Source organism: Aquila chrysaetos, unplaced genomic scaffold, assembly GCF_900496995.4.
Source record: "Aquila chrysaetos chrysaetos unplaced genomic scaffold, bAquChr1.4, whole genome shotgun sequence".
Taxonomy (NCBI): domain Eukaryota; kingdom Metazoa; phylum Chordata; class Aves; order Accipitriformes; family Accipitridae; genus Aquila; species Aquila chrysaetos.
Window position 1 is genome coordinate 207,078 of NW_024470385.1, and position 12,682 is coordinate 219,759.

The 12,682-nt window shown below is 61.2% G+C and overlaps 1 protein-coding gene across 3 annotated transcripts in view; it reads right to left on the reverse strand.

The window, feature by feature from the left end:
• LOC115338038 (dedicator of cytokinesis protein 2-like) overlaps positions 1 to 12,682 on the reverse strand; it is an 83,246-nt gene that overhangs the window by 59,262 nt on the left and 11,302 nt on the right. For all 3 annotated transcript variants that reach the window (XM_041121839.1, XM_041121838.1, XM_030006456.2), the window contains exons 17-22: positions 11,809 to 11,912; positions 8,815 to 9,004; positions 5,746 to 5,843; positions 5,087 to 5,176; positions 4,390 to 4,490; positions 4,068 to 4,202 (exon numbers count right to left, since the gene is read on the reverse strand). In XM_041121839.1, coding sequence (XP_040977773.1) covers positions 4,068 to 4,202; positions 4,390 to 4,490; positions 5,087 to 5,176; positions 5,746 to 5,843; positions 8,815 to 9,004; positions 11,809 to 11,912 — 718 coding nt within the window. The remainder of the gene's footprint in view (positions 1 to 4,067; positions 4,203 to 4,389; positions 4,491 to 5,086; positions 5,177 to 5,745; positions 5,844 to 8,814; positions 9,005 to 11,808; positions 11,913 to 12,682) is intronic.

Sequence of the window (12,682 nt, forward strand, 5' to 3'; positions counted from 1 at the left end):
CTTTGGCTGGGGACCACAGGGACCCCAGCACAGTCCCCACGGGAGGGGATGATCAGCATAAGTGACTGGCTAGAGCGCGGGGGGGTAAGGGGACCATCCTTGCAGGGATGCTGGGTTCCCCGCAGACAGGAGAGGGGACGAGTGGGGCCGTGGCAGACCCCACGGGTGCTGCCAGAGCGGGGGCTGGCTGCAGGAACAGGGGGGACCTGAGCGAGGCTGGACAAGGGGCCCGTCAGCTGCAAAGCGGGCGGCTGCAAAGGGATGCCGGCGAGGGCGAGCAACCCCAGCTCCCCCCGCGCCGGCGGGAGGGAGGACCCCCCACGCGGGGCAAGCCCCGTGATGACCATCACAAGCACTTTCAGGAAATCTTCGCAGCCCTCGGTAGCAGCCAAAAAGCAGAAGCAGCCAGAGGAACCGGCAGGGAGGAAGCAGCGAGCGGGAGACGGTGTCACCGCCGCCAAGCCCCAGCTCCCCCGGCCCCGGAGCCACACGGGCGCCAGGGTGGCTCCGAGGGGACTCGGGGTCACCACGGCGGGGGACAGGAGAGGCCCCCGACATCGGGAAGGGCATGGGGGGTTGCAGGGGGCTCCACCAGTCCCCTCCTGTCCCGGCACAGTGCCTGGGGTGCCGAAGGGGATCGCGGCTGGAGATGTGGCACGGCATCTCCCTGCAGAGGGAGGGCAGGGGGCATGTTCCCACAGGAAAGCACATTCCGGGCACAGAACTCCCATGGGCAGCGCCAGGATCCGGCCCCCTCACAGCCCACTGGCTCCCACACCTCCTGCCTGAGGCAGGAGAAGGGGAATCGGGGAGCCCTTTCCCCACGCAGTGGCCACAGAGCTGCTGAAGGGGCTTGGGTGATGAACCTCCTGCCCCACGCCAGCTGGGCCCCGCTGCAATCGTCCTCGCAGCAACCTGGGATCCTCATACGAGCTACGTCAGCTCCTCATCCGATTCCAGCGGTAGTACACGTAATCAAATAGCTACGGCAATCTGCAGTAACTTATTATAATTACAATCTAATTTCTTTAAATTATAGCCTGTGTACAAATTGTAGCACCATTTAAAGTATTTAGAAGATCTGAGGAATCCATGTTATTGCACTGTTCAGATCACTAAGATAAAGGGAAGATGAATAAAAACACTAAATGTCTTCAGGGATGTCTTCATTCCAATGCAAACTAATTCACAGGGCTGTTTGCAAATGCTCCACATAATTAATTTTCTCTGCCAGAAGTTCTATAAGCTGGGGAATTTGCTCTGTATTTTCACGTATGACGAGGAGGTAAATACTTCGGTCTAACACTAGAGCACCCCAGAGCCCTGGAGCAACTGCCTGGCCATGAACGAGACCCTGGGAAGGGCTGGCAGGCGAGATGGATGAGGAAGGACAGACAGGGCACGCCGGACAGACCGGGTGCTCTGCAGCGTGAGCTATGCGGGGAGCACCCAGCAGACAGCAAAGCGAGATGGCAAAGACAAAGTGAGGTCTGAGAGTCCCTGTGGATGCCAGGAACCCAACGCAGCTCCTCACCGTGAGCGGGGCACAGAGCACCGACGGGGACACCGACACGCATCCTGGCACCTCTGCGCAGCGCTCAGGACTTTGGGTGGAAAAGGCAGACCCCGGGCTCCCGCTCCGCTCGCTCCCTGGAAAGCACCCGCCTGCCGAACCACGGCCCCGCAGCATGGGGCAACCCTGCTGCTTTCCCAGTGCAGGCTGGTGATGCCGCATGCGGAGGGCCCTCGCCTCCCGCCGCTCCCTTGGGACGCTTCATCTTTCGGTGCCATGTACTTGGAATGAAAGAGGAACATAACTTGTTTTTTCTGGTAACTCTAATCGGTCATGTTTTCAGTTTTCCACTTCAGCCCAGCAGCACAGCCGGGCTCACCCACGCCTGACCTGGAGAGGCTTGTTTGCCCCATCACGTAGATCAGGATGGGAACCCCATGTCCACGGGGAACAAACAAAACCAGGTCCTGGGAGGATGCTGGAGGTACCCGGGGGAACTTTGACCTTATCCTCAGCACCAACAAGGAGCCATCAAGGCTCCCAGCCCCTTACGCTGCTTATCACAGGATCACAGAAGGGTTTGGGTCAGAAGGGTCCCTCAAAGACCATCTGGTCTAACCTCCTGCCATGGGCAGGGACACCTTCCACTAGACCAGGTTGCCCAAAGCCCCATCCAACCTGGCCTTCAACACTTACAGGGATGGGACATCCACAGCTTCTCCGGGCAACCTGGTCCAGTGCCTCGCCACCCTCACAGCAGAGAATTTCTTCCTTATGTCCAATCTACATCAACCCTCCTTCAGTTTAAAACCATTGCCCCTTGTCCTGTCACTTACAGGTCTCTCTCTCCCTTTAGAGCTTGTGCTGAGGGGGGGGATGAGCCGCTGAGCCAGGGCAAGGCGGGGGGGGAGCTGGCCTGGGCACCCCGTCCCCAGACCGTGGGGCTGGCACTGTGCCGCCTCTGGTTTTGCTGCAGTGCAAGGGACGCCCAAGATCGACTACGCGTTTTGCATCGGAAATGATTGGAAAGCCCAGTGACTGGCTGAAGTGTGAGAGCAGCCCAGGAGCCGTGCACAGCACCAGAGCTGCAGAGGTAGAAGGTGCTTCATAGGAACCGTCCGAGGCCAAATGTGTGTCTTTGTCACTGATGTGCTGGGGTGGTCCTTGCACAGACCCCGCTGCCCGAATCGCTGTCGCCACACCAGCTGCCACCCACACCCACTGCCACCCGCACCCGCTAACAGCAGCATTAGTGCCGAGCGGGGAGGCTCACAGGCAGCGCCGTCGGCAGAGCTGGAGATGCCATGGGGGTGGCATGGAGACTGACGGCAGGCTGAGGGTTGAGACAGCCTGAGACGAGCAGAGCACTGCTCCATAGTAAGGTGCGCCTCACTGAGGGTAAGTGCAATGTTTCCCTCTCCGATCCACTAAGAAGCTCCCGAACAGCATGGGCTGGGCAGGCAGAAGCTCTCTGGGAATAAGCAGGAAGAGCGAGGCTGGACGCCAGAAAACCTTTCCAGCCACAGTGCTGGCTACGCAGGGAGCAGGCTGCCTGGGGAAGTTTTGCTGTCTCTACCGTGGGAGGTTTTAAGCGCACATTGGAAAAACCCACCCGTCAGGAGCAGCTTGGGCAGAGCCGGCCCTGCCTTGGGCAGGAGGTCACTGCAGGTCCCTCTGGCCTTGTTCGCATGGTGTTTGGATTAGCCGTACACAAAGGAGCTGGGCATTTCCCAATGCCACGGCGTGTGGCCGTGTGAGCCAGGGCAGGGCCTGATGGTGCAGAGACGGAGCATGGGCTCCGTGCCAGGCCGGGGGCCATGGGCAACCCTGCAGCTGCGGTGCCAAAGTTGATCTCACCAGCACCTCGGACCGAGGCTCTCCATCAGCACACGCGCAGGAGGAACCAGCGGCAATTAGCCTGACGGACAGCAAACCACAGGCTTCCTTCATGCTAACGTCGGCGCGCTGCCTTGCTGCCAACGCACTTGGCAAACACTGAAACACCGCTTGTGGGCTGGAGAGCGGTTTCTGTGACGGCACCCATCCTGCCGCGGCCCCTCACACCACAGGAACTCTCCCACCCCAAGATGGACGGCACTGTCTGCCACCCGCACCAGACTACAACCGCTCCAGCATCAACCGGAGGACGGCATACAGCAGAAAACTGCCGGAAACCTCAGGGAGGGGAAGCACGGTGGTGGAGGAGAGCCTGGCCAGGGACCGGCCAACACAGCAACACCACAGCATGCTGGGTGTTGCAAGTGCCACCACGGGGTGCCGCATCCAACCCGAGCAGCCAGCACGAGCACCAGGCAGGTCAAGGTGCCAGTGCCGCAACCCCAGGGCCAACGGTTGGCACCAAGATGGCTCCAATGGTTGGCACTAAGACGGCTCCTGCAGCACGGGGACCCCTGTGGGACCTTTCCTTTCGTCCCTCCCACAGACCCCATCCCCAGGGGCCGATGGTCCAGCAGTGCTGCCGACACGCGGCGCTGGTGTAGCAGCCCAGCAGAGCCTGGCACCTGGAGCGGTGGAAGTAATCACCGGTACTTACTGGGCGAAGAGGTGCCGGGAGCGGACGATGAACTTGAAGACGTACTCCAAGGCCTTGAATGTCCGCATGAGTGGCTCGCAGGGCTCTCCCTGGCTCGCATGGTCCACGTACTGCGTCAGCACCGAGATCAGCTTCCTGCAGGATGGGGACACGTGTGGCCAGGGCTCGGCGGGCTTCCCGGCCGCAGCCGAGCAGCCTTCAGGGCTGCTGCTGAGCCGTGCCACGCTGCCTGCCAGGTGCTGCCCACACTCCGTCCCCGTCCCTCCCCATCCCTGCCATCCCAGCCCCGTCCCTCCCTGCGCCGCGGCCGCTGAGTACGCACTTGTAGGCGAGCGTGGCACTGAAGTGCTGGCGGATGTAGGCCTCCAGGACAGTGTTGAAATGCTGGAACTTCTTGTCGGCCACCAGCCCCACGATGAAAACCTGGGGGGACCGGGCAGTGGGTACGGCTCAGTGTGGACAGCAGGATGCCTGGGGACAGCTGGGTGCCCACAGCCACAGCCAGAGTGGCACGGACCCCTCATGGGGGCTGCTGGGGCCACCAAAGCCCCCTGCACACCCGCCCAGCCTGTCAGGACGGGCAGACCTCCAAGGCAGAAAGCCCAAAACAAGCCACGAGCCCAGCAGCCACAGACTCTTCATGACCACCTTGCACAGAGCTCACACCATCACTGACCCTAGGTGACCCACAGCAGCCACCCCGACCCTCCCCGGTCCCATCACTGGGGTCACCCTTGTCTCAGTGTAGGAGAAGCGCCTTCGAATCTTGCTGGAATTGTCCCCTGGAGGGACAATGTCCCTGCAGAGCCACAGCCCTGCCCCGTGCTGGGTCGGCCAGGCTCTACCAACCCAAGGCACCGCAGCGGAGCCAGAGACGCTGCATGGCTCTGAGCATGGCTTGTGTGGTCAGATCAGTGAGCCCCATCTCAAACCCACCCCAGTCTGACCTGGGCCCATCCTGCACTGCCAGTGGCCTCAGACCCACACTCAGCACACACGGGGAAGCAGGTCCCGCTTACCAAGGCGTCAAAGACAAGCGTGTCATAGACATCCGTGTCCGAATTCTCCATCATGATAGAGAACAAGGCATCCAATGTGTCCTGGAGGAACTGGGGGTGGACAAGAGGACTGTGAGGGCTCGAGCGTTAACTCCCAGCATCGTCCCAGACCCACCTCTGAGTGAGGGAGCGATTTGCCTGGGTACAGAGCTCCTGTGCCCATCCACAGCCTGGGGCATCGGCCCTTTGCCAGGACACAACTCCCCAGCTTCGCCTGTCCCTTGGCAGGCAGCCTGCCACTGCCCCTCCAGCCGCCCACTTGCCCCAGCAGCCCCAGCGGGGCTGCCAGGGCCGACGGGGCAATCGCCACAGGCAGAGGCAGCATTTCTCCCCAGGGAAGAGGTGCTGAGACCGTGCAGGATGCTCCCGGTGCGCCCAGCCCAGCCCAGCCCTAGCCCAGGGCGGCTCCCCCTGCTCCGGCAGCTGCTCTCAGCATGCCCGGCCAGGCTGCCAGGAAACCCCTGGTGCCGACACTGCCGCCCCCGGGAGCTTTCACATCCCTCTGCCCCGCAGGGAGCAGCCGCCTGGGGACGTGGCTGGAGACGTGAGTGCAGGAGCAGGGAAGGGAGGAGGTGGGAGGGAAGATGCCGGCATGGGGTTGGGGAATGTGCCGGCTGTACCTTGATGACCTCCCCTCCGTCCACGTTCATCAGCTTTTGGAGGTTCCCGGAGAGGAGGCTGGGCTTGGAGCGCCACTTCAGCAGCCCCAGCAGGTTGACTGGGTGGGAGGAAGGGGAGAGTCAGCACGGCTTCACTTGCTGCCAGACCCGAATGTTACCAGCCCCCCAGGCTCCCCCGTCCCACCCTCGCTGCCCAGGGCTGGAGGGGCCCCATCCTGGGGGATGCGGTGACGCTCGCTCGCTGCTGGCCCCGGGCTGTGGGAAGCACAGGGCGAGCGCCCGTCGTGCCTGAGGTCCCACTGCTCCATCGTGCAGCCGCAAAGGCAGGCACTGCTGTCCTCTACATCCCCGTGGGAGAGAAATTGAGACCCAAAACAGCAGGACTCGGCACCGGAGCTGCATCTTCCCCACAAGCCCATGAACATTTCGGAGAAGGGATCTTGGCCAGAGGGGCCGTGGGTCGCCGTCCTCCCTCCACTCGTGCCTTCCACCGGCCAGACCATGCCGGGGCTGGGACCTGGCAAGGGCCCCCGTGCCCTTGCGGCTCCCCGGTGCCCACCCCAGGTGCCTGCCCTGTGCTCCCGGCCGCATGCCCGCCCGCAGCAGCCGCTCCACAGCTCCTCTCCTGCGCCAAGCAGAGCTGACCGCTGCCGTTCAGATGTGTACGGGGCCATGTGCCGACCTGCCGGCGCGTGCAGAGTGCGGCCTCGGCACCGCACCAGCTGGTGGTCAGTACAGCGCTGCCAGAAGCAGCCAAGACCCCGCCGACCTCGGACTCCCTGTATAACTGCTGCTCAGCACAGAAAGCTTCCCGATTTCGGTAACACAAAAGCATAAAACTCAGCTAAACAGAAGGTTGTTACAGTAGAAGCTGTAATCGTGCTGCAGGAAGGGAATTAACTGAACAGCAATGGCCCCAAGCCCCGCTCACGCTGAACTGCAGCAGCCCCAGACCCCATCAGCACAGCAGCGATGAGTCACTGCGCACCGAGTCCCCCGAGCTGTGAGGCTGCGGTCCCCAAGCCCCGAGCCCGGCGCCAGGGCTGTGGTTTCCCCAGCTGCGTCACTGCACTTCAGCAAAAGCAGGACAAAGCGTTTCCATCTGCTAGCCTTGCAGAGGCGATGCTGCTGGACGGGAAGGAACCCGGCTTTCCCACACGCTCTTCCCCTGGCCGAGCACCACTGCTGCTCGCCCTCCGAGCACGGAGCCCGCTGGCCGACGGTGCTCCCGTGCAGCGTTTAACTCTGCAGGCGGTTGGAGACGTTACCTCCAGGCGTTCGCGTCGCCCGCCCTGAGGGACGGGCGGCTGCTGCGGGGCTTTCTGCAGCAACACAGACATGCACTGAAAACGTGGCGGCAGCAGCCCGAGCGCCAGCACCACCAAGCAGCATAGCGTGGTTAGACCCGGCAAAGGGACGGGCTGCTTGTCCCCGTTACAGTGGAGGTGCGTGTGCCACGTTCCCCGAGCTGGACGCCTGTGAGGGCACTCGGGCAGCGCAGCCCCATCAGGTCTCCCTTTCCCGCAGGGCCGGTGCCTGGCTGGTCGCTGCCAGCCCCGCTCTCCCCACTCCCTTCAGAGGGGCATGGGAAGTAGTTTGATAACCGCCAGTGCTCACTCAAGGTTACCGATATCTCTTTGTTCTGCCACCTCCCAAAACATTCTGTACAAGGCAAAATCCCACCTGCAAATGCAGATGCGTCTGTGCTGAGATGGCATGTATGCTCTTGGCTGCCCTGCAATGAACTGTGCGAAGCACCCCGGGGCTGGAAGCCCACGCGAGCTGAGGACAGGGGTTTAAAAACAGGGAGTCCCAATTCCCACCCTGATTTCAAAGGGCCCAAGGAAGGTCACGGAGCATTCAACAGCAACGCTCAGCAGCTTGCACCAGCTCCCAGATCGGAGGCAGTGGCTCACTCCCCCGGGGGCAAGAGCAGATTAATTACCATCTGCAAGGGTTTGCACCAGCCAAGAAACTGCTAACTACCCACAGCCGCTGGCAGCGGCTCGGCACCCCCAAGGTGGGAGAATGCCTGGAAACACTTGCAGCCTGTTATTGTTTGTTCTCATTCCCCCGCCTTGGAAAACTAATCTGCTGCTAACTCAGGAGGGCTCAGGAGACAGATAAGCCAAAAGACAACCTTAATAAAAAAACAGAAAAAAATGAGAAACTCTCTGAGTTACAGCCCGGAGCTATCGACCCAGCAATATGCAAACAGAGCCTGCAGCAAACCACATCGCACCCGAGCCGTGCGGGCAGCATGGCGCAGGGTGCTGCGGCAGTGGTCCCATGGGGCAGGGACAGCAAACCCGGATTGCCGGGGCGGCGGGCAGGGCAGCGCTGTCCTGGCCACAGGCATTGCTGCTCACAGCCACTCCTCCCCAAGGGACGGCAGCCCCCCGAAGCCCCGAGGGTGGCACTGCCCCATTGGGCTGCACCCACCCTGGGAACAGCCGTTAGCCTTGGCTGTCCTGACCACATCAAAACGCTAATTCAGGGCTGACTGTTCCCGCTCTCCCTGCATTTTCAGCATGCCGTCCCGGTGCTGTGTGTGACGGGAGTGAGCCCCAGTCCACGGGCGCCGTGCCAGAGGGGGCCGGTGCCGGCACAGCACCCCAGCGTGGGCAGCAGCCGAGTTGCCCCGGGGCCCCGCACAGCCCCTCGGCTCTCGCCTTCTCACACGGAGCAGTAAATCATCCAGCCGCCTGCAGCCTGGTGCCCTCCTGAGGGGACGACAGCCGCTCCCTGCCCAGCCAGGCCCAGGACAGATGGGTACAAGCTGTATTTGCTGCACAGGTTTAGGAAGGAGGGCAGGGCAGGTCCTGGTCCCTGCCCTGAGGACAAACGTCTCCGCTCTGGTGGGCAGAGCACAGCCTTCCCCCTTCCCTGGCGCAGCCTCCCGCTGCTGCCGCAGCAGCACCGGCGCCGTGTCCCACAGCAACTGGCACATGCCAGCAGACAGCAGCTGGGGAGCCAGCCACTGGGAGAAGAGCGGTCTGGCAGGTGGAAATGCACCGGTGGGGTGGGAGCACAGCCCCGCTGCCACCCCCACAGAGAGCTGGCACTCACCGTTCTGGGTCAGCTTCGTGGAGCAGACGAGCGTCGAGATTTGGAAGCTGTCCCGGGCCGACACGGTTAAGCCCGATGTGCCCCCGCTCACGCGGAAGGAAGAGCCAGACAGGAGCTTCGGCTCGGACAGGTTCCTCGTGGAGGGCAAGGTCAGGTACGCGCTGGCATCCTCCAGCTTCCTGCTGTCGCCCTGCAAGGCAGAGCACGGCTCACACCAGGCAGCGCACCGTGGGACAGGGCTGGCCCGTGGGTTCGGTCTTGACCCCCCCCGTCAAGTCCCCTGTGGGGGGGGACTTCGCTGTGCAGAATGGGGCAGGGCAAGGAGGCCAGCAGAGCCGCACACAGGTAACGGTGGCTCCCACCTAATGACATCCTTACGGCTTGGTAAACTCCGGCTCACGGGAGTTGTTGGGATGAGAGAGCTGGCCCAGGGGAATTGCTGCCCACGGTGCAGAGCTCTGTGCGGGCAGCGCAGTGGGCTTGCCCAACATTAATTTAAACGGAACATCCAAGAAAGCTGCTCCCTGCCGGGCTCCGCAGGGACAGATGCTCAACTGGGACAACTGACCGGGAGAGACACTGAATCCTGGCCGGTGCCACTCAGGGAGGACACAAGAACTGGCAGGAAGAAAAGCACGAGGGGAGGCCAGTGACACAGAGGAGCCTGCAGCTGGGCAGCAGCACACCAGGAATGAAACACGTGCCAGAGCACTGCCGTGGGGACGGACACACAGCAGGACACCAACCAGGTGTGGGCACGGTCCCATGGCATCACTGTCACTGGCCCGATGGGACGTTTTGTGCCAGTGTGGGCACGCTGGCATCTCTCTCTCCACAGCGGCAAAACAGCCTATTTCTTTGTGTCCCCTATTCTTAAGAATTAAGACGACATTACACCTAGGAGCACTCACTGGGGTGACTTTCTAAATGATCCTTCCATGATTGTTTGCAAGACTGGGACATGGTGAGTGTCCAGAGCCGGCCAGACACACCACAATGGACTGCAGCCATGCTGCCGCAAGCTCACCAGCGCGCGCTTACGGCTTGGCAACAGGGCATTTATCCTTCCCTGCCTGCAACCTTGCACAATAAAATTTCTCCTACTGAAGGTCAGATGAAGATCACAAAATTGTTTGTTGTTGGCTTTTCTCTCCACTGAGTGTACCCACAGCGGCCAGCTGACTCGCAGGAAGCACTACACTTCTTCCAAGGGCAGCTAAGCCCTTGCAGGGTAAACTGGCTTAATTTCAGACATTTCTCAACCAGCATGAGATCAAGAGGTCTGAGGAGCTAAAAGCATATAATTCACATTCCTCTGGCAAACAAAGATAAAAAGATGAAATAGCTTCTGACTCCCAGAATCAAGCCCCGGTGTTTGCCGGGAAGAGCAGGAGTCAGCTGGGGAGAAGACAAAGCAGAGCACGCCGGCTTTCACTTGCTCGGGGGCGGAGGATGCTGGTGAACGCGACGGTTCAGCGAGGGCAGCAACAACCCTTTAAGGAGAAAATGCATCCAGGAGGGAGGTGCACAGGGTTTCATCTCGCTGGGCCAGCCAGCACCAGCAAGTCTCAAAGGTGCTTGGTGCTCCTGCCACCGAACAGGCTGTGGAGGGGACAGTCCCCCAGAGAGCTAGGGAGTGTGTCTGCAGCTCTGCAGGCCACAGCAGCATTTAAAGAATTTAGGTATTTTGCCTGAAAAGAACAAGGAGGAGGTACACGATAACAATTTCAAATGCGTAGGAGCTGCTGGGGAAGAAAAGCGCGGCTCTCTCCCCGTCCCCAGGCTGGGCATGGCAGGGCACCACGGGCTCCCGGCAGGAGGGAGGTCAGGCATCCCAAAAGCGATAGATGAGGAACAGGAACGGCAGAAAAGGATGGACAGATGGATGGCAGAGACCTGCAGGGGCACGCGGGCAGCTCAGCCCCCAGTGGGGCCGCTACGTGAGCACGGGGCAGGAGCGCACCAAGGTGACACCGCGTCAGATCCACAGAACAGTCCTCTGACGTGGGACGATGGTGAGCACAGCAGTGTGCTGGCAGCAGTCTGTCTGCTGGGGCACCTCTGCTGCTGGGACATTACGTAGCTGCAGAAGCAGCATCGAGGTGCTAAGAGGGAAATGTGGTGATGAAGAGGAGGAACTCCTCCATCAAGCTCATGGGAAGTTTTGGCTGAGGCCAGCAGCACAGCTGCCACAGCAGGCAGGAGACAGATCTGCTCATCCCAAAAAGATGCAGGACTTAGGAAGGGAGATGGGTCTACCTCGAGTAACTGTGGTCACATCACTAGGAACAGCAGGGAAAACTAAGGAAAACTTCAGTTAAATACCAGAGCAGCCAAGGGGCTGAGGTGGGAAGGTCACCTCTTGGGGAGGCTGGAGCTCCATTGCCAGCGAGGAACACTAAAGTGGTGCTGACACACAGAGGAAGAGTCCTGAGCTCACCCTTGCAGCAGGGACCAGCACCTCCCACTCCCCTGGCCGCAGCCAGCCCCAGCCTGGGAGAAGGGGACACCAAGGCAAGGGGGGGGGCAGCGTGTTCATGGGGTTTTTCACACTCAACTGCGTTTTTTCCAAATGGAACAGTGAATTTTCCCTCCTTACATTCTCTCTCTGCTCTCTCAGAAGAAAAACCAAGCAGTTTTATGCAGAAAAACACTGGTGAAATCAGGTAAAGTGCAGCAAATATCTTCATGGGGACGTTCCCTCCCAAGTCAGATACATTTAAGTTACCTTTTTCTAAACAAAACTTGTCATTCACAAGGGAGCAGCGCAGAGATTAGAGACACTGTGTGCAGGGAGCCGTGGCAGGAGCCCCCACCATCAAGGACAGAAAGGACAGGAGGGACTGGAAACCCTCCGGGGGACTTTGGGTACGTGCCACCAGTGCGGCAGCTCCAGCAGGGACTGGGACCCCAGCCCCACGCAGGCAGCTGCCAGGAGAGCTGTCACCCTGCAGGCTCCCCGCTTCGAGGGGGGGTCTGCCTGCCCCCCCATACCTTGTACAGAACCAGGTCGTGCTCCCCATCACGCAGCGTGGTGCCGTCTGGTCGCATCAGCTTCACGAAGGCCATGGAGAAAATCCGCTCACTTTTGTCTTTGGCTGGGAGAGACAAACACGGGGCAAGGTGAAGCCTGCTCAGGAGGAGCCCGAGGATGTACCATGCAGGCAGGGAAAGGGCAGCGCAGCCGGGGGCTCCTGCCCTCCCGGCAGCTGGAGCAGTCCAGGGAGGGGGCTACCAGGGAAATCGCTTTGCTTTTCCTGGAGTGAGACCCCCGATCTCCCCAGAGCACTGGGGAGAAGCAGCTGCTGCAGCCGTTTGGGAACCTTGAGAGAGGGGAGAGATGGCAGCGACAAGCCGACGTGCAGCCAGAGGAGCCGCCGGGCTGCCAGCACGTGCTGCCCGGGCAAGCAGCCATCGGAAAGCCGCCTCTGCGAGAACAAGAGGGGCTTGGGGCAGGCAGGGCTTGGGGCAGGCAGGGCTTGGCCTGCGCAGGATCAGACCGTCGAGCAGCAGCCTCAGCTGCAGGTCTCCCCAGTGGCCCTGGGGAAGGTGCCCACAGCCGCAGGACATGCCACGCCACGTCTCATCACGTGTGGTTTTCAGCTCTGCGAAGGCACCGACAGCAGCACCTCTGCTCTGGGAGCAGCCCGTCCTCCTGGCCACGTGTCACAGCCCACAGCTTTGCTGCAGCTAAACGCCACGGGATGTGGAGCGGGTGCTCCGGAGAGCCAAGCGCAGGCACCCGCGCAGCAGCTGCGTGCAAGAGGCAGCGGTTTCCCAGAGGTCTGCCGCCTCACCACGGGCAGCAGGGACAGAGCAGGACAGGGGGGATGGCTTCCTTCCCCGACACGTGAATCCAGATTTCACA